We start from the raw sequence: 27400 nt of genomic DNA on the forward strand, positions 1-27400 counted from the left end.
GTCGGAAAGTGTGTACAAAAGAACAATTAAACAGGCATGTTTTGAAAACGGCATATAAGGAGCTCATATGCTAAAGACAATATGAATGTGTTTTTTTAATTGTCTATTTTGTAATGTGTATTTCTTTTAATTATTTGTATATCTCATTGTTTTGTATTAATATGTATTTCGTCTTCAAAGGCAACACAATAATTGGGCCTAGAGCCTGTTGTGTTGTGTTTGAACTAAAATAAAAATAAAAATAAATAAAACTCTGGAATATGAAAATGAATTTCAATATTTTTTAACTCAGAAATTAACTGTAATAAATGGTTAGTAGCCAGTGTAGATAACTCCAAATACGACGAATCTTCTAATCTTGCCTAACATAACAATTACTCTTATAACGTTGAAACATCGAGAAATATTTAAGAAATGAGTGTTTCACTAATAATGAATATTTTTGTAACAAAGCTACATTCCCTGACAAATGGATGACAGACGAGTTATGACAAGATTAGCAACAAACTCTCACACGAACGTGACCCTAAAGTGGCAGAAAATACTACTATGCGGAAATGCTGACAACTTACATTATCAAACAAATAAATTATATCTACAAAATGAAATTGAGCAACCCTTTCTTATTCGTAATCAATCAACAAATAAATTTATTTTTTTAGTACTTAGGCGTAATATGCATGATTTATTTTCTAACATTAACATGTTTTTCGGAAACGTGATTGTTGTTTCTTAGGATCACAAGTCAAGATTACGAATAGGGCTTGAATATTTCACAGATTGAAAGGTACTTTATCGCGCCTGTCGAAGCCTCGTTCTTAATCACAGTGTAATTTCACTTTCTTACAAAGATTACTTACCCTTCCCTCATGCCCTCTTTGTTGCTCCTTAAGATATTTAATAATATTTACAATATTATTATATTGACCGCGGTGATTTTGGCCAGCTCCAAGGCATCACAAAAGCAGAGTAGCCAGAGATACAAAAAATTTTGTTAATTAAATTAGGTATCAATATCCACAATTAGGATAACTCCCAACCGAATCGAACCAAATTATCTACATACTGTCAACTTTCAAACATAAAACGGACAATTAAAGTATAAAGATCCCACGAAAACGGACAATCAACTGAGTCAATATATAAAAAAATAAATCTTTTATGTAAATGAATGCAAATTAACATCACTGGCCCGCCCATAGAATCGAACCAAATTACAGTAATTTCATTTTTAAACTGTAAATCTCGTCTTATATAGCGTAACATATAATGGAGACAACACAAAACAGTCATGAAGTGTCTTGAGACAACAATGCAAAAGTACGTGGATAAAGCGTTCGTAATTAAAGGTGTCTCTGCAAATAGGCCTATAATAATTTGACACATTGCATGTTTCATGTATACTGTTTACCAGTGTTGGGTAAGTTACTTGTAAAAATGTAACGCGTTACAAGTTACTTTACTTTCTCTTAAAATGTAACGCGTTAGTAACGCGTTACTTGCAACAAAAAGTAACTGTTACTTTACTTCGAAAGTAACACGTTACTTTTAGGTCCGAAACTTTAGAAATGTGAAAAAAATTATGATCAATTTTTCGTACTACTATTACTACCGCTATTATTATTATTATTATTATTATTATTATTATTATTATTATTATTATTATTATTATTATTATTATTATTATTATTATTATTATTGCATATTCTGAATCGCTTTATGTAAATGCAAGGACAAATTTTTACTTGATATATGAACATTTTCATATAATGTAACATAATAAAATGCCATACTGCGTTACTCGTAGGGATGGACACAAGCGAGTTCGAGCGAGTTTTCTTTGAAACTCGATTCGACTAGAAACAGACATCTTTGAGCTCGACCCGAGAACTTGGCTCCAAAAATTTCCTCCAACTCGACTCGAATTGGGGTCGAGTTTCGAGTCGAGTCGAGCCAAATCCGGTATATTACACAGACAGTATAATTATTATCAATGACATTACTACTACTACAACTTTTATTATTATTATTATTATTATTATTATTATTATTATTATTATTATTATTATTATTATTATTATTATTATTATTATAAGAACACTGTATATAAACATGAAAGATAGGCGGTTTATATTTGAATACTAGTTGATTGCCAACCTCGGTAATCGTGAAGTCTAGGAGTCAAGGACATTGTTCACGAGCTTCTGAATTTGGGTTGAAGGTCTAGGTTGAGTATTCGGGCTCGAGCCAAACGCTGTTAAAAGTTATAGGGCACTGGTCAAATATCTTCAAAACTGCTCGACCCGGGTTTAGAATTGTCAGTAACTCGAGAAGCTCGGCTCACAGCTCATTCACTATCGACCCGAACCGAGAAGTGAGCCGAGCCATCACCTCACCCAACCGACTCGGCTAGAGCCTTCGGCTCAGTTGAGCCGAACCGAGCAGATGGCTCATCCCTACCAAGGCAGCTCGAGCCGATGGTTCACCTCAAGTGAGCCGGCTCGAGCCATCTTCTCAGTTGAGCCGAGCCGAGCTGAGCTTGTTATAAAAAATCTCTTGTGCACTCGCTATCGAGACGAGTCGAGATGCGAACAGTGTTTCCTTTCGTGAGCAACACTAAAAGTGTTACATATTACTGTTTAGCTTACATTTGTCATGGCTTTCGTTTTCCAGTGTAATCAGGCCATGATTTCAAGACGAGTTAAAACGAAGGAGCCATTTATCAAACTCGACTGGACTCGAAACTCGACGCGAAAAACTGAATCGGCTTGGAACTCGACTCGGATATTACCTTTGACTTGACTCGAAACTCGACTAGAATTCGAGTCGAGTTATAGCTTAACTCGTGCTCATCCCTATGCGTTAGAAAAAATAGTTGCTTATTATTATTCTGCTAAACTAATTATATGTTATGGAAAATTAAAAATACAGAATATAGAGAAACATTACACTACAACTAATAAAATGAGAACTCATGAACTGGGAGTGAATCAAAACTTGCCAGTAACTAAAATCGATACATGCTTTTAAAGCTAGTTTCAAACTCTGTAATCAACGGGACTCTACTATAAGCAAACTGATCTGAAAGAACTCCGATATTACATACCATCAGCAAACTATTTTTAGTAATAAAATAGGCCTGCTTATCAGAACACAGTTTGTTCATATTAACCCCTTACTGTAAATCGTTAATTATGGCACCCTAGTTGTTGATAAATATTTTCCACCTGGGCACTTCACACACTTTACTTTTAAATTCTGTCCACCACCATCCTCAGCTCTTATTCTTTCAAATGTTCGAACGGTAAAATATTTTCGTTCTCCATCTTTATGAAAACAACACTAATCAAAGTAAAATAAACTAACGGTATCATTGCACTCCTAGTTCACGCACAGAATGTATTGATTTGGAGCTGTCAAAATCTACCACAAAATCTTCCAGGTGCTTGTAATCAGTACACGTGATTCCCCTAAGGCTGTCCTCATCTTCGAAAAGCAGCAAGTGACACTAGGAACTTATCTGTTTCTCTGTGTGTCTGCGACTGTCGGTCACTGACATACATAGTTCATGCTCGATTGTTTCGTTCTGAGAAATTCACTTACAGGAAAGAAACATTTGTTTCCGAAAAAAATACATATATTCTACTGTGTATTTCAGATGTAAAGCATAACGGGCAATAGCCAATGGTGCGCAATATTCCGCGCGGTGTTGCCGGATCACGGACTCTCCTTTCCCTTCTCGCTTTTCCTCCAGTTGAGATTATAACACATACATTTGCAACATTATTCGCAATGTAAATATACTATTCCAGCAAACTCAAGAATTATGACTGTGCATCCTAGAAGTATATATAGCAATTAATTTACTTACCTATTAACTTTTCCAGTGGATATGCTAAACACTCGTCTTCAACACTACTTTCACTATCGTCTATGTCAGTTAATATTTCGTCATTGTCTGAATCTGAGTCTTGTAAATTTATTATCATGGGCTAAAAAAAATGTAAACACAAAAAATAATTCTTCGAGCCTGATTTCGTAGCACTTTATTTTTTATTTATTTATTTTTTTAATGAAAGCTCCGCACTTGTACTCGGTTTGCTTAAAGACATTGTCAACTATAATTTTGGAGAAGAAACAAACTACCACGAAAGAAAGTAACCCAGACACTGATGAATTCTGTTTATGCTAGAAGAGAAGTTAAGTTCCAACACAACTAGCACCTTTGTTTCCTTCTCAGTTTTCATAACAAGTAACATTCTTCGGATTGGTCTACGTCACACAAAAACAATCCGTCTGATTCCTAAGCAAGTCCATATGATCGAGTTTGTTTTGGGTTACTATAATTTACGACACCATTCAGACGCCTGGTGCTTTTGAATCCCTGCTGGAGGAGGAAAGAGGGAATAAGTGGTCGCATATATGTAAGGTGACGTGAAGGAAAAAAAACACACTGCGGTTTTTTCTGTCGAGTAAGGAAGAATTTATCCCGAAGTAAATTTCAAAACAATGTTACGAACTTCCCATACTTTGTTCTCACGATGTTAGGCATATTACATATATATGAATCAGATTCCAAAGGCGTGTAGCCACGGGGGAAAAGGGGGAAAATAGTCTTTCCAAACTATTTCCAACTCCAAAATGAGGTTCGTGGTATGTGTTTAATAAACTTATTTAATAGTTAATGCAAATGAGGGACGTTTATATTAAAATTTGAAAATTTTAAAAAAAATCAAACATCATCAATACGGTTTCTGTACCTAATTAAAACAACTAAAATTAACCATATGCTTTATATTCTCATTTCCCTAACTGGGAGCACACCGTATGAACTCTCCATTAGATTATTGCATAATAATATCTGAGTTGATATTTTTTCGAGTTTTTTCCTTTACTATTTTAACCCATATAAATACAAAGTCAGATAAACAGACTGCTATAAACAGCATTTGTTTTGTTAGGAATAGGTTATTGATTCATCTACAATCCGGTTTTCAACTCAGTACTGTCAAGATCCGTCTTTTGATAAGGTATCATCGTGAAAATATAACATGTGTATAGTATGTATGGTGAGTTAAAATGCTTTTTATATTCTGAAAGAGATCATTTATTCTCTTTTAAAGGTGTGAAAAGCTTTCCTCCCCCTGAATGTAATGTTCCCTTAATGAACAACCTGCTGGTTACACCCAAGATTATTTTGTAATAAAAGTTGAGTTCTATTTCCAAATTGAAGAAAAATCCACTGGAAATTAGACGCGGGACTCATCGCTCGTTTTACTAATTGTTTTATATGGAAACCTTTAAAAGCGTGTATCATAACAACCAGTTGACATAAAAAGATGTAGTTTTCACGTATGTGTTCGTAATTCTTTTCCCTACTTCGTAAAGTGAGCAGTTGATGTGCTAATACAATATTTCTAATAAGCGCCTCTGGTATTGTCAAGATTCGCAGCAGCGCGAGAAGTCAGCGTGCAGGACTGCTTGTCGCGAATTGTCAACACCGCTCAAAGCCAATTGGACGTCGCGTGAAGCCAACTCAAGGCCATGCCGCTTATCATTTGAAATCTGCAATAGTTACTCATCCGAAATGTAACGCAAACTAGGTACGTTACTTAAAAATTTGTAACGCGTTACCGTTACAGACGAGTTATTGACAAGTTGATTGCCTAGAAGAAAATCACAAGTGATTTCATATACGGATGAATGGAGCATTTGTTTATGAATGGGTAATGGGTACTTCTTTTATATATATATATATATATATATATATATATATATATATATATATATATATATATATATATATATATATATATATATATATATATATATACGGTTACTTTCATTGATTTTTATCGTTATTCGTATTTAGAATTCTAGAACTAAGATTTCTGAAAGAATTCTAGAACTAAGATTTTCTAAAGGCTGTGAACTACAGAAAAATTATGTCACGAGACGCCACTGGATAAATCTATCCAATAACCAATAATCAACGCCCTCCTAATTGTAGTCAAGCAACAAATAGGTATTAAAGTACAGGCTTGGACTTAATTTGATTGCCTCGTTTTGTAACAGTAACACGTTTTACTAAAATATAATCGTATCTATTTGCTTTAAGATTACAAACCAAAATTATGAGTGAAGCTTTCGATATTTCACTATTAAATAACATTTTATCTCGTCTTTCAAAAACGTGGGGTTTAATTTTCGTGTAATTTCACTGCTTTACATTAGTATACCATTCTAAGCTTGAGTACGTACTAGTCTTCGTAAAATTTGAACACTATTTCGTCTTGTTTTATCGAAGTGTATAACTTAATTTGCGTCGCATGAAAGGAGTATCAACAATATAGTGCATAGTAGATCGGTGTGATAGTAGAATGTGTGAAATAATCACGTGGTGGTAAAGCATAAAATACCATCTGACGTTAAAGGAAAAATCGTCTGTGATCGCTTCTTCTCAATAAAACGAAAGTGGATTTTGGAAACTCAGTATTCAATTGTCCCCAGAAAACATACAAGCAGCAAAACACAGCAAACATGGCAAGTCTAACTAATTCTGTCACTTTAGTTCCTTCCTGTTTACCATAACCTCCTCTTGAATAGACAGGTTAGCTTAGCCTCAAATATGTTCTAACCATTTACATGACAGCAGTGATGCCAACCTGAAACATTATGAAATTTCATGTCCAGAAGCAAAAAATCCCATTTTACGTGCGAATTTCCCACGTTATACTGATTAAAAGTATGCTATAATATTAAAAATTAAATTTCCCTGTGTTAGTCACTTTTTAAATATCTAAATGAATAAGCCGTAAATTTCGATCTTCTCGAAAAATCCCATTATTGCTGCTTTTTATCCCTTTCCAAGAAAATAAAGTCAAAATCGCCCACGGTATGGGATTTTCTCCACAGCTTGGCATCACTGCATCACAGACGACAATTTTGGTTTTGACTTCACGTAGCTACATTAATCATTCGCCGTGAGAGACTTTCACTAAAAAGCCTTCAACATCGACACTGAATCAGCAGCTTCTTCTTGCTCTACATCTCCGTGTTTTCGATCTAAGGTTACCAGTCAGATACACAACAGGCTATCTTCGCAACGCAGCGTTTCTTTCAGAAAAAATGTTCCGGGGGTGCACACTTAGTATTCGGAGGTCACATATTATTTTCCCATGGTACTATTCTATGTATAAGGTATTATTATATTGTAGACGTACAGTATTATTTTGATCTCCTGGGGAGGGCAGTGATCCCCCCCCCAAAAGAATGTCTGGAAGAAACACTGAACACAAACTGTTCCCCAATAGTGTAAAAGTTCTATTCACAATATTTTATCAGAAATAATGAGTCTTAATTGTGACGAACCGAAACAGTGTTGTAAGCAAAAGAAAAGTAAAAATTTCATTTCATAAATATTAAATATCCAAATAGCAAGTTTTTTTTTTTTTTGTTATTTTCTCTCAGAAACTATTAAAAAGTTATATAAGGCAAACATCATTTGGACCGTTACATGTACGACTTCGGCCTCAACCTTTCTACTTCTTAACTCGGTCTATTAAATTTCTTGTATTAGCGTAGAATGAAAGTGATAGCATCTCGAGGTGGACAAATGATTACGCGAAACGAAGGAAAGAGGAATATCTGAAATTTCAAGAATGAAGCTCTACAATTTTATACTTAACCACAGAATACAAGCTAATACATATAGTCAAAGAACCAAAGTATATTGAATTAATTTTAAATTTGAAGAAGTTTGTTTTTGTATCGCATCATTTTTTCTCAATTAATATTGAAACCGAAAGTGGTAATTAATTTCTACTACTTCTGCTTTCAGAGAGTTGATTACAGATTAATGGACTGAAAAAAAAATACTTTTCGCTATTTATCACTGTTTATACTTTAAAACGATTAACTTTAAAATCGGAAGTGTTTGATTTCTGTCATTTCTGGTTTGAATAGAGGATTATGACAAAACATGATACCTATTTTTAGAACGTTAAATTGGTTAAAAAACTTTTCTTACTATTTCAGATCGTTTTTCCTATATATAGATCAATATTGAAGCTGTAGGACATTTCTATCACTTCTGCTTTTGCTGAAAAGTTACGATTGGAAGTAAAATATACCTTTGGGACCCTAAATCGATTATAGGAAAATGCTTCCTCCTTTCTATTACCGCTTTTGTTCTATGATATCAATGCAAGAAGCGGAAATTGTATAAAGGTAACCAAGACAGTTCTGTCGCTTTTTCTGGAGGTCTGTGTTCAATTGGCCCTCACACCGTGAGTTGAATGCCAATGGAGATAAGGCGAAGCTCAGTTGTTGGTGTGGGTATATCGTGAACATCGTGAACTTGCGTAACGACAGAGTGAACATGGGATCTCCACACAGCGTCATAAGGGCATGTAACTATACGAGTTCAAAGTGGGGTCAAACGCCGCTGCAGCGGGGTGGAACACACGCCAGGCGTTTTGTGAGGGTGTCGTGCTTACGCGAACAGTGCAGCGGTGGTTTAGAAGTTTAAGGACGGTGACAAAACACTCAAAGACTCACCACTTGCCGGAAGACCAACACAAGACCACAGGCAATCAGTGGTCAAACATGTGAGAACTGGGACTACAATTAATATGAGTGGAGAAACTATTCGGCAGCACCTCCATCAACTTGGAAAGTACTACAAGTTGGGTCGATGAGTCCCACATCATTTGACTCAGAGCCAGACGGCAACGAGAGGAGACGCCTGTATTTCTTTGCTGTCTCGTCTGAAGAAGCCATTTCTGGACAGGGATGACATGTGATGAGAAGTGGGGTCCTGTACGAAGCTCCACGGTGCCGTCATCATTGGTTAGCATCCCATGAACCGGTTAAAAATCAATCGAAACCAGCATTGCACCAGAAGAAGTTCCTACTGTGTGTTTGGTGGACCGCTCGCGGCATCGTGCATCGGGAACTGCTACCAGCTGGTCAGAGCATCAATGCAACTATGTACTGTTAACAGTCGAGCAGTGTTCAAGAAAATCTCAACTCTGGAACCAGCACTTCTGAATCGCGAAGGGGTCCTCCTGTTATTACAACTCTAAGCCCCACGTGGCTAGGATGATCCAGGATACCATTCTACGGCTTGGATAGGAAACACTATTACATCCTCCATATTTCTCGGACATTGCACCGTACGATTATCACCTGTTCCATTTCTTGGACAATCACCTTAGAGGACGCCAGTTCAAATCCCTAGTAGAGGTGCAACATGCACTTGATACCTTCTTCACTTCACGGCCCACCAAGTTCTATCGCGATGGAATCCATGGCCTTCCAGAACGTTGGTTGAAGATCGCCAATGCTGATGGGGATTATTTTTGATCTTCCAGGTACGTCTTAGGTGACGTATCGATGTTCGAAAATGGTGGGTGAAAAAGTGTCAGAACTTTCTTGGTTACCTTTATAAATTCCTACGACTTCCAATTTGAATATCACCTCCACAAACAAACTCAATTCCTAACTTTTGACCAACCTTGGACAAAATTGATGGTGATCGTGATGGACCACCGAGTTATTGAGATTTCTTGTCTTCCGGAGCGACTAACGGACAGAGTAAATATATGAAGAGTTTTGGAAAATCAAACACCTAAAAATAGTTGACTCAATGTAGTTTAAAATGTATGTTGGCCAAGTAATAATTTGTCGTCATTTATCCAACAGTTCCGACTTCGAATTTCCAATAACAATTTTACTTCTTTCTTTTTGGTTATGTTGAGAATTTAGTTGGTTGGTAGATGATCGGCAAAGCGATCAACTTACAACTTAAAGCTAGTTAGCGTAAGCTTGCTTGCCTACCGTTTTCCACTATTGGCTTAATTATCTGTTGAGGAGAATATACTTATTATAATCATTATGTATTTCAAAGTTGATCAGGTACTATGCAGTCTTAAGAATAAAATCAATGCAGATTTTTAACCGAACACATTGATGTTCCTCAAACAGTTTGGTTCTCCGTGTCTTATTAATTACTTTTCGTCATAACTTTAGACATGGTGTTCTTAATTTGGTTAGCAGAGTTGCTAACTTCAGATAACTAAATTTTCAATTTTCTTCTTTAAAATTATCGTATATTCATTATGCACGTGAATAATATTACTACTAATATTACTACTAATAATAGCAGTAATATATAATAAACTTATCTAGTACTCTTTAAAGTTTCGAACTCCAAATCAGCATTACCGTGCTTATTAACACTGCTCGGAACAGCAACATTTCCACTCCCACGTAAACGTAATTGAATTTAAAGAATGGGACGGGGTTGTCATTTACCAATTCCCAAATTGTTATTGATTTATTTTAGCTGGGAATATTGTTAAACACCTGATCATATGTGTTTTCTAATTGTTTAATTCACATCTATAGTTTATTTGCTCATTCAAAAACTGCAGGGGGCCGCGGTGGCTCAGTGGTAGAGCGTTCACCTCTGGTGCTTGGGGTCCCGGGTTCGATCCCAGCCCCCGCCAAGTGAACTTTGTGGTGGACAAACACCGTGTGCGTGGGTTTTCTCGGGGTTCTCCCGTTTCCTCCCACTTTCTTCATTCCACCATTTCATTCATTTCTCATAATCACCGTCTCCTTTAGCCTAACCGGCATAACCGTGGGACGTAAAACTCAAAGATTTCATTTCATTTCATTTCAAAAACTGCAAAAAAAAATATCTAAAATTATCGTATATTCATTATTATCGCAAGAGCATAAAGCATTAAGGCTTACATTATCGTGTACCATGATAAATTATCGTATGATTGACAAGCCTGATGGTTAGTAACAGTTTGCGAGGCGCGATTGTAAATGTCGCATAAAAAGAATTCGCAGTCGCATTCGTCAGAGAAATAAACTTGTTGTTGCACTGTTTGTTGTGATAATAATATTTTGGTTTCTTGTTATCAGTGATGTCAATGGCAGGTCAAGAAGTAACGAGAACTTCCATCTTCATATTGTTTTGTATTGTGAAATGGAAAAAGTTTAGATATACAAATTGTGAAATCTGTATAATACCCAGCAAAACAATTCATTAAGTTGTTACACCAAAATGAAAGCAACTCTTTGTATACACATTTCTCTAGCTGAAAGAGAATATGATTTGCACCAAGTTACAGTAAGCGATACTCTAATTAGTTCGCATAGTTCCAAATTTTTGGGAAAAGAAATATGTAGCCTATCATAAAATCCCTCTGTAACAGTATAAGTAAAAGCAGATAAAGTGGTGTAAGGGTATGTGTGCTATCGTACTGGGAGATTTGGTCTCAGAAAGTGTCCAGATAAGGTCGGAAGATAGAATTGACGGCGTAAAAAGTGTACGACACCATGAGCGTCTCTGACGCGTAAAACTTGGGGGTCAAGTAGAACAAAGAATGCTTCTAAATCTTAACTAAATATACATCAAAATCATGAAGTAAATGGTAGATGTTTGAATTAAGAGCTATCAAGATCCAGTTTCTACTTCTACCACTACCAGTATAATTGAATCGGTGAGTGGAAGAGCAGTACTTACTCCAAAATTATACTTAATGAATATTTCAATAACAACATTATATTATGGAGTTCTAGTCATGAATTTCATATTTAAATTATGTAATGGCTTGAAAACTGTTACACCAATCTGTAGGGACGTTGTTCTCTGCATTTATCAATTATTTTTGACGTTAAGTATAACGAATTAATTAGGACTTGTACTGTTTCTCTGTTCACTAATTCAATTAATCATTTTCTTCCATTATTGGTAGATCACTTGCGACATATTTAGAAGTTTCAATATACTATGATCCTAGGAAATTTTGTCTTGATGTTAAAATTATATTATTAACACTATCAAATTTTAATATTGAGCTCTCTCGTGGCTAAGCGGTTACCGTACGCGACTGTGGTATGGGAGTCCCGGGTTGGATTCCCGGTGGGGTCTCGTGTAGTTCGAATCTCACGTTAAGTTATAGGTCCACGTCTCATATAACCTCGCTGCCGAAAGGGATGCTAAACCCAAATAAAAAAAAAAAGTTTCTCTTTCATTTTTTCCTTCCATTATCACATCACTCAAAGTACATTTTCCAAACATTTTTTTATTGTTTCACGCTATGTTCTTTTATCCCTATTATTTCTAATACCCCCCATTCGTTTATCGTTCCAATCACCTAAGTTTTCCTATTCTCCTACCTCAACATACAGATTTTCGAATTAAAGTACAATTTTATTTGTCGTCCTTTCGGAATACCTTTGTTTCTGCTCCGCACTCTGTACCTAAGCCCATTTTGTAACTTATTCAGTGAGTAATATAGTGCGTTTCTAATCATTATCACCACAATAATCTTGAAGATATTTCACCATTTCTCACATTGTTTTCTGTTTATCTTTTACATTTCGTATCTTTGTTATTAATACTATCTAGATGATGAAAACTAATCATTTACTCTATAATTGTCAGAGCCTAAATCATTCCAACCACTATTGCTTTATATTTTTCAAATTTATTTTCGTCTCAAATAAATGAATGAAATGAAATGAAATCTGAGTTTTACGTCCCACGGTTATGCTGGTTAGGCTAAATCAGACGGTGATGATGAGTAATGAATGAAATGGTGGAATGAAGAAAGTGGGAGGAAACGGGAGAACCCCGAGGAAACCCACGCACACGGGGTTTGTCCATCACAAAGTTCACTTGGGCGGGGGCTGGGATCGAACCCGGGGCCCCAAGCACAGAGGTGAACGCTCTACCACTGAGCCACCGCGGCCCCATCTCTAGTAAATACAATACTCAAAAATAACAAAATTACATTTTTATTTACCAAGTAAAATATAGCGCAATGCTCAGAAATACTGTGTGGAAGGAGAGATTAAAATAAACTAGCCATGAATCATGTTCGTTGCCTTTTCCATGTTTTCAAATTCAACTTCTACTTAGTAAAAGTAATTTGAACTGCAATATTCAAACTTCGAAACGTTATATCTATCTATCTATCTATCTATCTATATCTATATCTATATATATATATCTATATCTATCTATCTATCTATCTATCTATCTATATCTATATCTATATATATATATCTATATCTATATATATATATATATATATATATATATATATATATATATATATAGATATATATATATAGTTTTGCCTTAATTTTGAAGAATCTAGCAAAATCACATTTTAGTTTAAGATACTGTCCAAGGTTTGTTAATTAGTAAGTAGATGAAGCAAGCTATGTCACTGATGAAATGATAGCCTATATACTCACAAGAGTTTGGTGGTATTTTTGCACTTGAGACATGTTTTTAATTGCTTTATTCAGTGGCTTTTCTTTCACAATTTCAGTTTAATACTTCCTTCTGACTTTAGTAATTATTTCAGGTGTATAACATTACCCCACTTCTGCTAAAAGCAGTAAAATTATAAAATATGTACTGGTGCTGAAATTACATGTGATTGATTCCATTTGAAAATCACCATCGAGTATCTAGTATCAACCCCAGACGTTAAACAAATCAGGGTTTCACACCCCTATTTCTATGGCTGCCTTACATTAAGCCATATGGAAATGTAAACATATACAAGACTATGAATATAATCCGCCTATTTTAAATAATCATAGAACTTTCTGAGCGAATAATTTATGAAATATTTATCACACTTAATGAAGTCGAATATTTAGAATACGACAATACTATATGTAAACACATAATTTAGAAGAATGTCCCTAAATATATGTATTTCGATGGGTAACAAATTTGATGATCAATATCACTACACCTATAAATGACATGACTAATTGACGTAAATGAACACTTTGAAAAATTAAATAATTATAAAAAAAAAACACTAAGAAAAATTTTAAAATGATATTCCTACAATACTATGTTTTCTAATTTTATGTTAGAAATATCCTTTCTGCAATTTTGTGAGAATTGTATAACTATTGTATTCTGAGTTTTTAATTAACCCCTTCGGGATCCTATGGTACAATTTGTACCATATGCACCTTTCATGGTACATTGCGTTATTTCTCTGCTATTTGAGCTTTTTCGTCCGGTTTTTTTTCCAAGTCCAGAGGCCTTGCAGACATAGGAGGTGATGACGTCATAAGTCAAAAGTTTATTTTCTCATTTTCTAAGCGTAGGTTCAATATTTTTTGGCGGGCTTATTTTTCTACGTAGAAGATTGAAATTTTGCACAAACATTCAGTCCACGGAGTAGTATGTACCAGATTTTTTGTTCCGATGTCAGTGCTAAAACAGGGGGGAACCAGAGGGGCAAAGGGGTAAAAATAGGGATTTTGTACCCCAAAAATCCCGTTTTTCGTCATTTTCCCGCCTTGCACACATGATAGGACCACGTGAGTCTTACCGTCTGAAAGGCCGTTCCATTCTAAAGAGAACGACGGTCGAATTATTATCCTAGGGTAATTAGGGATGTCTCAGGGAATTTTTAAAAAATATACTTCTATATAGGGTAATATGGGGCATTGTCGGTGTATATATTTTTTGGCGGGCTTATTTTTGAACGTAGAAGATTGAAATTTTGCACAAACATTCAGTCCACGGAGTAGTATTTACCAGATTTTTTGTACCGATGTCAGTGCTAAAACAAGGGCGAACCAGAGGGGCAAAGGGGTAAAAATAGGGATTTTTTACCCCAAAAATCCCGTTTTTCGTCATTTTCCCGCCTTACATACATGATAGGACCACGTGAGTCATACCGTCCGGAAGGCAGTTCCATTCTGAAGAGAACGACGGTCGAATTATTATTCTAGGGTAATTAGGGCCGTCTCAGTGAATTTTTATCCAAATATACTTCTGTATAGGGTAAAAGTGGGGCATGGTAGGGAAATTTTTTCTGGTGGGCCTATTTTTTCACGTAGAAGATTGAAATTTTGCACAAACATTCAGTCTACCGAGTAGTATTTACCAGAAGTTTTTTTTCCGATTTCTGCGTAAAAATAGAGAGGTCCAGAGGGGCAAAAGTTGAAAAAAGGGAAAATTTGCCCCCAAAATCCCTTTTTCAGGAATTTCCCGTCTTAGATATATGATGGAGACCTGTGAATGGTACCGCCTGAAAGACAGTTTTATTCTGAAGAGAATGATTGGCGGATTATAGTCCTAGGGTAATTAGGGATGTCTCAGGAATTTTTTCCCTGAGATCATAGTGTTTTATGGTGCTTTGGGGCATTGTGGGAATTTTTGATAAAAATTCTCTCGCCCTTACTATTCAAGATAGAAACTTGAAATTTGGCACACACATTCAGTATACCAAGTACTATTTATCAGATTTTTTTGATGGCTCCGATCACACAGGGGGGGTCCAGGGGGGGCAAATTTCGAGAAAAAAATTTTCCCTCCGAAATTTTCACTTTGACATTTTTTCCCGCTTCTGGTATATGGTATGAGCATGCAAAATTCCATTTTGGTACCATTCAAAAGCCAGCTCTATTCTGAAGAGAATGAGGTATGAACCATGATCCTAGGATAAATAGTGACGATACAGTAGCTGCTTGACTGAAAGTCTAAAAAATAGCCCAAAAAGCCAGGATCCGGAAAGGGTTAAACATTTATTTATGTAACAAAAAAGAAAGTTACTAGATATTTTTCGAAAGAATGGCATAAATAAAACACTCCCAACTACCCCTTTCGGATTTTTCTAAGAGGTGTTACATATTACACGGTATTACGATTTATTAAATATGAGCCAAACCTAGTCGTTTTTAATACAATTGCCTGAAATGCTGAGTCCCACCTGTCAAATAGCACTCAACGTTCTTTATATCAGAGGATTCTTTATTTTTTTTTTTCCAGAAGATGGAGGATTTTTGGTTATTGTTCTGACATTTGGAAGGTATTTATCGTTAAAAGATTTTGGTAATCAAAGGAAAGTACGACCTTGTATTATAACTTATTGCACAGGTATTGAAATAAATGTTAGATAAATAATTAATGTAAAGAGTCCCAAAAATAATATAAGTTAAAAAATTGAATATATATAGAAGAATGTATCTGACGGCTCAAATTTGAACAGTGTTGCCAATTAATGTGCGCAAAAGACACGGTGCAAATATAGCCTGTAGCTTATTAGCAATAAAAGTCTCAGGTCCATACCCAGTCCGATTTCTTAGAGGGGGCAGAAACAAATATACTACTAAGGAGGCATCGAGGATCGAACCAGGGACCCCACGCGCCAGAGGCAAGCGCTCTAGCACTGAGTCAGCATGCCTCCCTCTCAACATATAGTGAATTTGAACCGAATAAAATCCAGATCTCTAGTAAAAAACTAAAAAATGTTAGCTATTTAGGGTATGAAAGTATGCAGTTTAAAAATGTAAAAACAGTTAATATCCTAAGTTTCTTTCCACAACTTAAATTTATCACAATCAACACATCAGTTTACACTAAAACATTTTTCGTTATTGCGTATATTCAACCAAGAAATTCGCGCTCTTGTTAAGTCCTCAGTATCTTTTCACTAATTACTGTAGTAAATTTCGTGAAAATAATTAGCTTCACCGGCGCGACAATTGGCTTCGATCTACGCGTAAATTGCGAACACACTTTTTTTAGTAGTAGTTTTACGAATCATTCTTTAACTATTAATGTTTGTTTAAACGAAATTTCCTATCCCTACTCACAACTTATCATTTGAACTGTTATTATTATTCAGCTCTCAATTTATGCTTCACACTTTCTATAAAACAAGCTGAGATTCCACAATTTTGAGATTAGGACTGGAGTTAGGAAAGTGATAAATGACAATCACTATCAAGGCAAGGAATACAAAGTGATATTTGAAATATAAGCAGATTAAATCAAGTTATAAAGTGAAAGTAAGTTGTGTGAAAGGTGCTAAAGAGTAACTATTCTCTTTGTGGATATGATCAGTACAACATATTCAGAAATACATTTTAAAAAAACTAAGTGTTTACTCGACGAAGTGTTATATGCAGTTTCGTTTCTATTAATGTGCTTCCTTACCCATTATAATTGTTTTGTGATGCATATAAATGCAGATGGGTATATGTTGAATACATAAGAATGCTACAATACCTCGTAAAATGACTCCCAGTAGAAATATAGCTAGCGCTGCAGCAGTAGAAACCAAAACGTTTGAAAATTTGAACTTAGCAATACTATTAAGTTCTTCAGGTACACTCTTCATATTTCTTTCGTTTTGACACTATAATTACGAGTCAACTTTCAGAGACAGTGCTCTGGTATCGCTCAGCACAAATTTACCTACACAACATCCAGAAAGAAAGTAATTATAAATAAATTGTAGACAGCTTTGGTACATTTTGGGTGCAAGTGTACTTGAAGAATAGATTTTATTTTTACTGATAATGTTATGTAAAGAGAAACTTCAGTTCATATTTATTCTTATCTAATTAATAATTTCAAATAGAGTACGAGTACTTCTCAGTGCAAAGTTGTTGAATCATCGTTTCTTATTAAAAGGATTATGGTACGTAGAAAGGGCGACATTTATCTAATGAATATAAATAAAAAGGAATGTGACAGTGTTTGGTGGCCTACACCTTCTAAGCGGCTGCACCGATCTTGACTTTTGGAACATCAATGAACCATGGCTTTATCATATTAGTTTTCCCGAGAGGATTCCCTAGAGGGGGATAAAAGCTTGAAGCAACAGCTCTCCAATGCTAACATATGGAGTAATATTTAACCACAATGGGTTCATTTTGTTTATTTGAATTGGATAGCAACCAGCTTTTTTCTCTTTCTAAATATATTTAACCTTTTTAAAAAGATTTTAACGCCTCTGATTATATTATAACAGATTGCAATTACGATTCTCATTTAAATACTCAACTACAATATTACTAAGAAATTAATAACGGTTTGGAGTTTCGAATGCCGCTTTGTGTTTGTCGCTATGAAGACAGCCTGTGCTTCTTCATAGCGTCAAGATTTATTTTATTACATCAAAATAGAATATATTATATTAGGTACTATTATTAAGATACTGTATATATCTATATATAGATATTCAGAGTAATTTGGATAAGGGCGTATCGACCTATTTCCGGTAAAATGAGATATACGTATTTTCGGCAAATTTGAGCATGTTTGCATGTGTCTAGGTGATGTTAAGATAATATCTCTGCTCCGTAGCGAACGCCTGTCTCCAAAAATATTGTGTGAATACGTTGGTGAATTGGATAAAGGCGTTTGTTTTTCTGCTCTCCTGAAAAATTGAAGAATTGCTAGTTACACCCTTATCCAAATTTACCCCTAAATTTAATATTATATTATTATTAATATTTTATTATTATTTTATTATTATACAGGGTGAAAGGGATCAAGACCGAAAAACTTTGGGAGATGATTCTACAGCTAAAAACAAGGAAAAAAGTTCAAATGAATAAAGGTCCAACGCGGCGGCGTTTTCAAGCAGCAGCCGTGCGACGTTTCGTCGATCTCCTTCTAAGTGAAATATCTGCCAAACAAGTAGAGATATTGACTTCGAATCAAAAGGTTGTAAAGAAAGTCTACCCCACCAAAATGATGATATAGATAACAATTTTCAAGAGCGATAATCGCCCATCTTGCTTTACCGTTGGTCCAACAAACCTCTTCGTTGATGGTGTATTCTGTTGTATACATTGCTTCTCGATGATGCAGTGAGGAATCCCTATTTCACGTTCTAATCAATCCTTCAGTAAGTACGCTAACCATAACCAGGTCATTTTACGTTTGTACGTATTATTCACTTTTATGTCCTCTTCTGCACTTCACTTGGTGAATTTTAATTCCCCTTTTCGGGAGTCTCCTTGTGCAGTTCGCTCTAACTAACTAACTAACTAACTCTATGGCCTATAGAACCCGGAGTTCAATGCCGCGTTCACAAAAGCTCTCCAATGACTTCTATCCTTAGCTAACTTCATCCAGTTTCTACTTTGTATTCCAATCTGCTAGATCCATTTTAATATTGTCCTCCCATCTGCGCCTAGGTCTTCCTAATGGTCGTTTTCCGATTGGTCTTCCAGTCAGGACTTTGAAAGCGTTTCTACTTTCTTCCATTCTAGCTACATGACCAGCCCACCTAAGCCTCCTAGACTTGACGATCCTAACAATGTTGGGTAAACCGTATAAATTATGTAGTTACTCGTTATGAAGTTTCCGCCATTCCCCATTCCCGTTCCTCTTGGGTCCGAATATTCATCTCAGGATCTTGTTCTCAAATACTTTCAGTCTATGTTCTTCCCTCAGAGTAATTGACCATGTTTCGCAGCCATACAGAACAACAGGCATGATTATCGTTTTATATATTTTAAGCTTCAAATTCCTCGACAGAATTCGCGACGACAAGAGGTTTTGAACCGAATAGTAACACGAATTCCCTGCTTTTAGTCGACATTTAATTTTTCCGTGAATATGATTTTCGTCTGTTAATATTGATCCAAGATATTTGAAACTATCCACTTTGTCAAAGGTATTATTTAATATTTTAACGCATCCATAATTTGCTGTATTCCGGTCCCGACGCACTTCCATGTATTTAGTTTTCTTTGCATTTACTTCTAAACCCATGTCCTTGCGAGCATTTAATAAGACCTCTGCTCGGTTCTCCTATCATCACCTATTAAATTTACATCATCAGCATATGCCATAACCTGGTGAATACCGTTCAACTCTAGGCCCTGGTTGCTATCTTTGATTTTCCTTATAGCGTATTCCAGAACAAAGTTAAATAATTAAAACTGAAAAAGGGGGCCGTTGCCATAGAAACCACCGTTTCCATAACAACGAATCCTGTCACGTTTTCCAATCTAAAACTGATAAAGGGCAAGAAAGAAGAAAAGAAAGAAATCTCTGTAACAAATGCGATGCATGGAATAAATCGTGAGTGGGAACCCTTCACCCCTGGTGGGGATGTTCATGAAGCTATCAGCTTATGTCTAATCATATTGGAATATAATATCCATTTCTTAATTTCGAACATACTAGGTTCGATCGAAATGAGAAAACTTTTTATCGGACTTCTGAAGAAAATAAAATCAAATAAATACATGACCGTGTTTATTACATATAGAATTCCCAGTCACGACCCCCTTTTCAGTTTTATTAAAAATAGAAGAAGAAGATGATGAAGAAAGGTAAAGGAAGATAGAAGAGGAAAGAGGTAAAGTAAGAAGGTGATAAAGAGGAAACTGTTCTGGATATTTTGAGAAATATGGTAAAGGGAAAGTGAATAATTATCGAATTGGGATCATTTCCAATAGCTATTGGGTGAATGTTTGGTATTAAGGTGATCAAAGGTAGACACATGTTAACCCATACATCCCAGACCTAGATCCATTTAACCCCAACTACCGAATTATCCCAATCTAGCTCTGAGATAGGTGAGAAAGTTTAATTTAACCGTTTATTCAATATTTCCAGGAGTTCTAGACTAATATCCAATATTTGAAAAACAAACAACGAAGTTGATGGCATGTTAGAATCGACCACAGAAGAAAAAAAAATCAGAGTATCACATATTTGTCGAAGATTTTGACTTTCACAGTTCTCCCATGATGATCATTCGTTCAGGCTATTTCCGTCCTTTTTGCTTACTTTATAGAGCCAACTTAAATTAAGTTAGTATTGACATTCAATGACTTTAATTGCCAACTACCATTAATTATAATAAGTCACACATATATGTCAAAATAATTGGTGCACTTAATACTAAACCTACATTTCACTCACACACACATTCATACAGGACAATGTATACTTCAGGTTGTATTTAGTTAAACTAACCTAACTACATTTCTATAGACATGTATTACATTTCAATAAAAGAAAAACTTAGTTTGACATAACAGGAAAAATTTGATACATGAAAAAAATGTTTCATAAGCATGCACAGAAATCCGCTACTTTCAACGAGATCAAATAACACATTTCTCTTTCTAGAGATATTAAAAGTTCGATTACATAAAAAAAAATTCGACAAAAGACGAAAGACAAAAATAAAAATAAATAAAGGGACAAAACAAAAATTCAAAGGTCAATATATTTAAGATTCAGTGCAATGAATACATATCATTGCGGAAAAAAGAAAAAAATATAATTGGTTAATCATTCCTTAAAAAAAAGCACTTTAGTAGCATTTTATTAAGTCTCTGTCCCAAGAGGAGACATTTCGACAATTTTATGAGTCTTTGTTCTCACGTCGATAATAACTCCTTTTTCAACTCTCTTTACGCACTGTGATTTGTGTCCATGAGAGTATTTAATTGTTTTGGTTTTAATTACAGACAAATAGTTGCTTCATATTACATATATATTTTTTATTTCGTCACTTGACGCACTTGTTATAAAATTTCAAAGTTTATCAAGATTTAAAATATCGAGTTCAGTCCCAAACATTGGGAACATATTTCCATATTCCATATTCCATTACTAAATTATTGACCAAATTTCAGTTCATTGAATTTAAGATCACTAATTTTTTTTTCTAGTATAGATCGTGGAGTCAAAGGTTTCTGGTCACTGAATAGTTAGGTTTCCGATCGTAGGGGAAGGATTTGTTTCATAGTTTACTGATAGAAGATTCGTTGGTGGGGCACACTGTTTCGACGTTTACTGAGTTCATTATGATCTCGCAAAGTAAATTTGGATAAGGATTAGGGTTAATTTTTACTTTTCTTACGACCTGCTACTTGTTTTATTTACATGCAGTATTTAACATGATATTCAACTTTAATAGTCACAAACATCAATAACAACTCAACAAAATGTCATTTATTACAATTTACGCGGTAATACTGTATATCACAAATAGTTGGTCTATATCGGGTGTCAAAAGTCTATGGCAACCTAAAACAACCAGGGTAAATACCGAGCCCTTTACATACATACTCGCATATATATATATATTCATATTACTCAATATAATAAATTTCACTTTAATATCCATCTTAATATTTCGTCGACATTTAAATTCTACATAACCTTTTTATATTCGATAAGTATTCATATTTTATTGGCTCAAAATAAACAAGAAACCCTGACTATCAAAATTCACTTTTTTCCCTCATAAGGTTGCAACATTGTACTTTATATGTAAACCCGATAATCAATAATCATTCTCAATTTACTAAAGATCCGCATATAAAGAAATAGTTGGTGTTATTTAATAAGTTGACATAAGAGGTGGAAATACAACAAATAGAGCAGGCACGTAACTTTTCAAACTATGTAAGTACATATATATAGATGTATATGGAGAAAGAAAAAATCAAGGTTATTTGAAACTAGTGGGCCCAAACTACTAATACATACACACTATATGACCAATCAATAGAAAGAAAAACAAGAAATCAGTCGTCAATGGGTATAATTTGTACGATCAATGAATAACAATTAAGTTTCTAGGAATCTGAAAGCATAGTGTACCTTCTCGTCAGTTTCTCCCGTGGTGGATTGAATATCGCGAAAATGGTCCTGAGTTGTGCTGCAATACCTCCACGAATTGCATCCCTCGATGTCTCAGTTAGTACATACGATCGAAATAAGTGATATGAATATTGTATGTTTTTATGAGTTTCAGAAACCGGGGGGGGGGAGGTTGAAAAATAAAAAAAAATAACTCTAGAGGAAAAGTAGAAGAAGAATAGGTAAAGAGAGAGAAGACAGAACACTACAACTACGAATGATAAGTGGTCGAATTTACGTATACAACATACTATAACCAAATATTCTCTTTTATGCCAAAAAGGGTTCGGCTTACCAAATAAATAGCCGATAAAAGACCTCTGCAAAAATGAGACAAGTCTGTGTCCCCGATGGGATTTTCGGAAAGACAAAGGCTTTAGGGAAATCCCACCACTCACCGTATCCGGTCAACACCCTTGCAGATTCCAGAATCCTCCGGAAGGTTAGAGACGGCGTTAATTTAGAACTTCAAGAGAAAAAAATCATCCGACCTCTAAGAAACTAGAAGATTCCAGAATAGTAATGAAATTAGAGTAATAGCTAAGATATCCCTAATTAGAATTTGCCAAAATAAAAAAAATTAAATAAACTGAATTTTGGATCGGTGATTTCTATTGCCAAACTTCACCGATAGCTCCCCTTCGCAGAATGCGCTAAATTCTGAGGCATCGATTAATTTCCATCGCTATCTAGTTTGGAAACTGAGAAAAGAAAACGAAGATATTCAAGGGGGGAGGGGTCGATGCCCGGGTACGGAAATGACATAAATATTAATTTAGTAGCGGTTGATTTAATCGGATAGTCCAAACTGAGTTATATGAGCACTGCATAATAAATACATAAGGTAAGCAACGAGAAAAAAAATCTCGGAGAGACAATGAATGTTAAAGGTACAAATGACCGAACCTGTACTTTTCGAAGATCACAGAATATAGCAGTTAGTTTTCTTAATTATCATTTCTGTCAACCTTTAGGAGTAATTCCCACATGATGCTACCCTATCTGATGAAATGCTTAAGATCCGTGGCTGTTACTATGAGGTACTTAAATGCGAAGTAACACACAATTCCCAACTACAATTTACTATCCAAGTAGCAAACTCGGTTGGATGAATGTACCGGTGTAGAAGTCAAAACGCGAGAGATTTCTTTTTAGTAAACGTATTCATATTTTCACTATATAACATACACTAGGCCTATCCATTTAAATATAGGTGTCATATCATCTCATTCACTTCACATTATAATCGTATTATTATTATATCGTTACATTTAATTATTATTTACTCATTTCCACACGAAGAAATATTTTACAGACACCCTATTTCATACATTTTACACGCAGGCCATACACATATTTATATTACACACTAATAAATATATAATTATCACAATCTTTCACGCTCAAACTACCACACGACAACATTCATCGAACCACGTACTCTTTGTTTCGAAGCACCCAAATTGTATTTACTTCGCAGTTAAAAAAAATCATACGTGTATTCACTGAAAGTTAAATTGTCAACGATTAATCTATTTCTGATTTGTTGATAAAACTAAAGCAACAATGGAATTTTCCTACAGCCACGGGAAAAGAGAATTTAATACTACATTTTGAAACAAACAGTAATAGCATATGGGCTTTACTTCTATTAAGAAAATAGGCATTCTTTGTTTCAGTGGATATTTCAATTACTACTGGACCTAGCAAGCTGAAATTTTCAGTACAGTAAGATCTCATGCTATCTTATATGAAGGTATACTCATCTGAACCGAAAACCATGTCCACGGGATGTAATTTAGAAATAAATGTCCAAAATCAAACAACTTAAATCACTAACTCGTGCAATGACGTAATGTCAACAAACAATTAACTACCGAAAACGGACGCTATGGCGCTGTAGTGGAGGCATAATTTACCGTGTACTGAAATATATACTTGCACTTGCTAATCAAATCTATAATATTTACTCTGGTTTAGTATACTTCGAATTAGACAAATGGTATTAAACTACTGCATATTTATACACTGTCCATACGGTAAAATCACGCACTCATACAGAACTACGAACTACACACCACTATAAATACTACACATAAATACTACTAACTAAACAAACACCATTTAATTACATTCATATTGAGAAAAAGTACTCCTTTCTGGTATATAGAGTTGGCTCTATTTAATTTAGGGGGGCAAAATGAGAAAGGTAACCCTAGGTCCAATTGACCTGACCAATTGTTTACATAATGATTGCTAAAGATTGATGCCCTGGGGGCACCTTAACGAGATTTATTAAGGGACCCTTCCCCTGAAAGGGGAAAAGGCCCTAAAACAAACAATAACTAACCCATTCCCCCGCTAGAACTGGTTCAATTTCGAAAAGGGGATAGGAGCCCTTTTACGCTAGCTTAAGCTGCCATTCTGAGAGTTAACATTGCAAAACCTACTACATACAGACACTTAATAAAAAGGAAAAAAAATCACATTTAAAATATACACTATAGAATATACGAAACCAGGTCGTATTTCCCCTAATCCCTAACTGAATCTATGGTTTGAAAGAAAAAAATAAAGTCACTATTTCACTCTGTCTATTCTAGCTGGGCAGCAAACATGGCTTCTTAGTAAACAGAAATCCGGAATTTGTTGTTTCTCCTTGGTTTTGCAGTTCTTTCAGCTAAAGTATAGGTTTACAGGCTCCTATATAATCTTATGGCGTTTACTACTGCATTTAATCTGATTTTTAATGGATTTTCACTAAAAATTTAAGTCCTTACCAGCAAATATAGAGTAGATGCTGTTCACGGCTGTGCTCGTAGAATCGTCTTTTATTATTATGATAACATTGCGCCGAAAAAGCCAGAGGTAGGAGAATTCCTCCAATCAGAACGAAAACTTTAGCCGCGGAAATTACAAAACAAATAGAAATTTGGCAAATCCAGATATAACCGGATCTGAAAGTGACTATGGACTAGTGAGAGGGGGTGAGGGAAAGATTAGGTACCTGACTAAATTCTACATTGGTCTGAAATTAAGAAAATTTATATCCAATGACGGAACTATGTTTCGGTATGACGTCAGAATGGTAAACCTTGTAACTATTCGACTTGTATATGCGAAAATGGGATTTACACTTAATCAAAATATAAATAAAATATATTATTCAGTGGGAATATGGTTACTAATGAAACCTTTCGATTCATTATATTTAATTCGAAGTAAAGAGAGTAAATAAATTGTGTAACTAAACCGAAATTGAATAAAAAAAATTACTAGGTACAGGGTGCGTAAAAAAAGTTGCCATTACTTTCAACTGTAATGGTACATTACAGTTTTCCCCGGCCCATTAACAAAATTTTGTTAGAATAACAAAATTTTGCTAATTGGGAATACTAACTACTGATGCTTGTTAAGTTAACACACTCATTCATCCCATTCAAACGTTACCAGTCACACTAGGACAGTATATTATATCTACTTGGGGTATTGCGCGAGTAATTCACTACGTTTATCTTCTGTACAATTGAAAATCTTTAAATTTCGAAAATTATGAGTTCCGATACTTTTTTTTTCAGTAGTGTTCATATAGCAATAGAGCGGACAGAAGTTCTAACTGAGAAATCGACAGAGACAATTCGTGAGGCTTCACCCGTCGACTAGTATATCTGATGACATTAGGATCTAGTTTCTCGACTATCACTCCCATTTAATATTGTTCTAGGCTCACCGTTACCACGCACTTGCGAAGGGACTGAATTCTGGGGTCGATTTACATTATTGTTACTATTATTGTTATTATTATTGCCCTGACTATTACCGTTCTCCCTTCTTCCGTACGTCCTGTTAAAATTCCTCCTGGTGTTATCGCCCCTATCCGGGTTCGATTCCATGTTGGTACGGTCATAGGGACGATAACTCCGGCGATTGTTGAACATGGGCCGATTCCTGAATAGTCGCCGTCCATTATTGTTGTTTTCTGAGCCATACCCACTAGGATAACGAGATCCAGCTTGGGTATAACTCAGGAAATCTGTCTGGCAACTTGCCGTTACCTTCGTCTTCGTCGGTTTTAGAATCTTTGCCTGTCGGGCGAAGTATCGTTTTGGTGGACCACCAACTTCCTTGCCGCACAAGGCAGCTAGACGTGAGGTGACTTCTCGCACCGTTTGGCACAAGTGGGACGCTATGGCCCGGGACTCATCGGGTGGAAGAGCGTTAACTATAATATCTACCAGTTCGGCCTGAGAGGGATGTTCAGCTATCTGATAATATAGTTCAATGATTTTCCAAGCATAGTCCAAAAGGGACCCATACTTGGAGCGATCATACCGGAGTGATTGTAAGTTTCTCTTTTGGAGCCGCTCGATGTGCTCATTACAATACTCTTCTTTGAAAAGAATCAAAAAATCACTGAACGTCCGGATTTGGTATTTAACAGAGGCAAACCATGCGCCCGAAGCGGCGATCAAACATTTTTCGACTATTTGTAGGCGTTCCCCATCAGTAAGTTTGTACATGTCTAGATATTGCTGCAGTCTTCGCAGGAAAACTCGAGGTAACCCGTTAGCAATGTTCCCATCGAAAGTAGGAAAACGTTCAATATCCCGGAGGGAAACTTTAGAGCTCATACTATACGGGGCAGGAATCTATTGGAATTAACGCGTTATCCTGAGCGGTTGGGGTTGTCACCGGATTTGCCACCGAACTGAACGCTCCCATATGACCAAGAGAGGTTTTATAATTAGTGTTGACCATGTGAGGTTCGAACTTAGGACCCACCACTGCAGTAACCGACGGTCCGGCACATCTCTCTTCCCTTCCTGGCAGCACGCTGTAAGATTGTATCATTCCAAAGGTAGAGTGAGCATTTACGCTAGTGACTGTTGTAGTCACAACACTCGACTGCATCGGTACATCGAAATT

The 27400-nt window shown here is 35.5% G+C and overlaps 1 protein-coding gene across 2 annotated transcripts in view; it reads right to left on the reverse strand.

The window, feature by feature from the left end:
* Positions 1-17316, reverse strand: part of LOC145686377 (uncharacterized) — a 68956-nt gene extending 51640 nt beyond the window's left edge. Inside the window, exon 1 of one of the 2 annotated variants that reach the window (XM_081759646.1) lies at positions 17078-17316. In XM_081759646.1, the coding sequence (XP_081615772.1) occupies positions 17078-17189 (112 nt within the window). In that variant the 5' untranslated portion in view covers positions 17190-17316. The remainder of the gene's footprint in view (positions 1-17077) is intronic. The other variant, XM_081759645.1, reaches the window with a different exon arrangement.
* Positions 17317-27400: the final 10084 nt, after the last annotated feature.

This window comes from Thermobia domestica, chromosome 5, assembly GCF_964235325.1.
Source record: "Thermobia domestica chromosome 5, izTheDome1.hap1.1, whole genome shotgun sequence".
NCBI lineage: Eukaryota > Metazoa > Arthropoda > Insecta > Zygentoma > Lepismatidae > Thermobia > Thermobia domestica.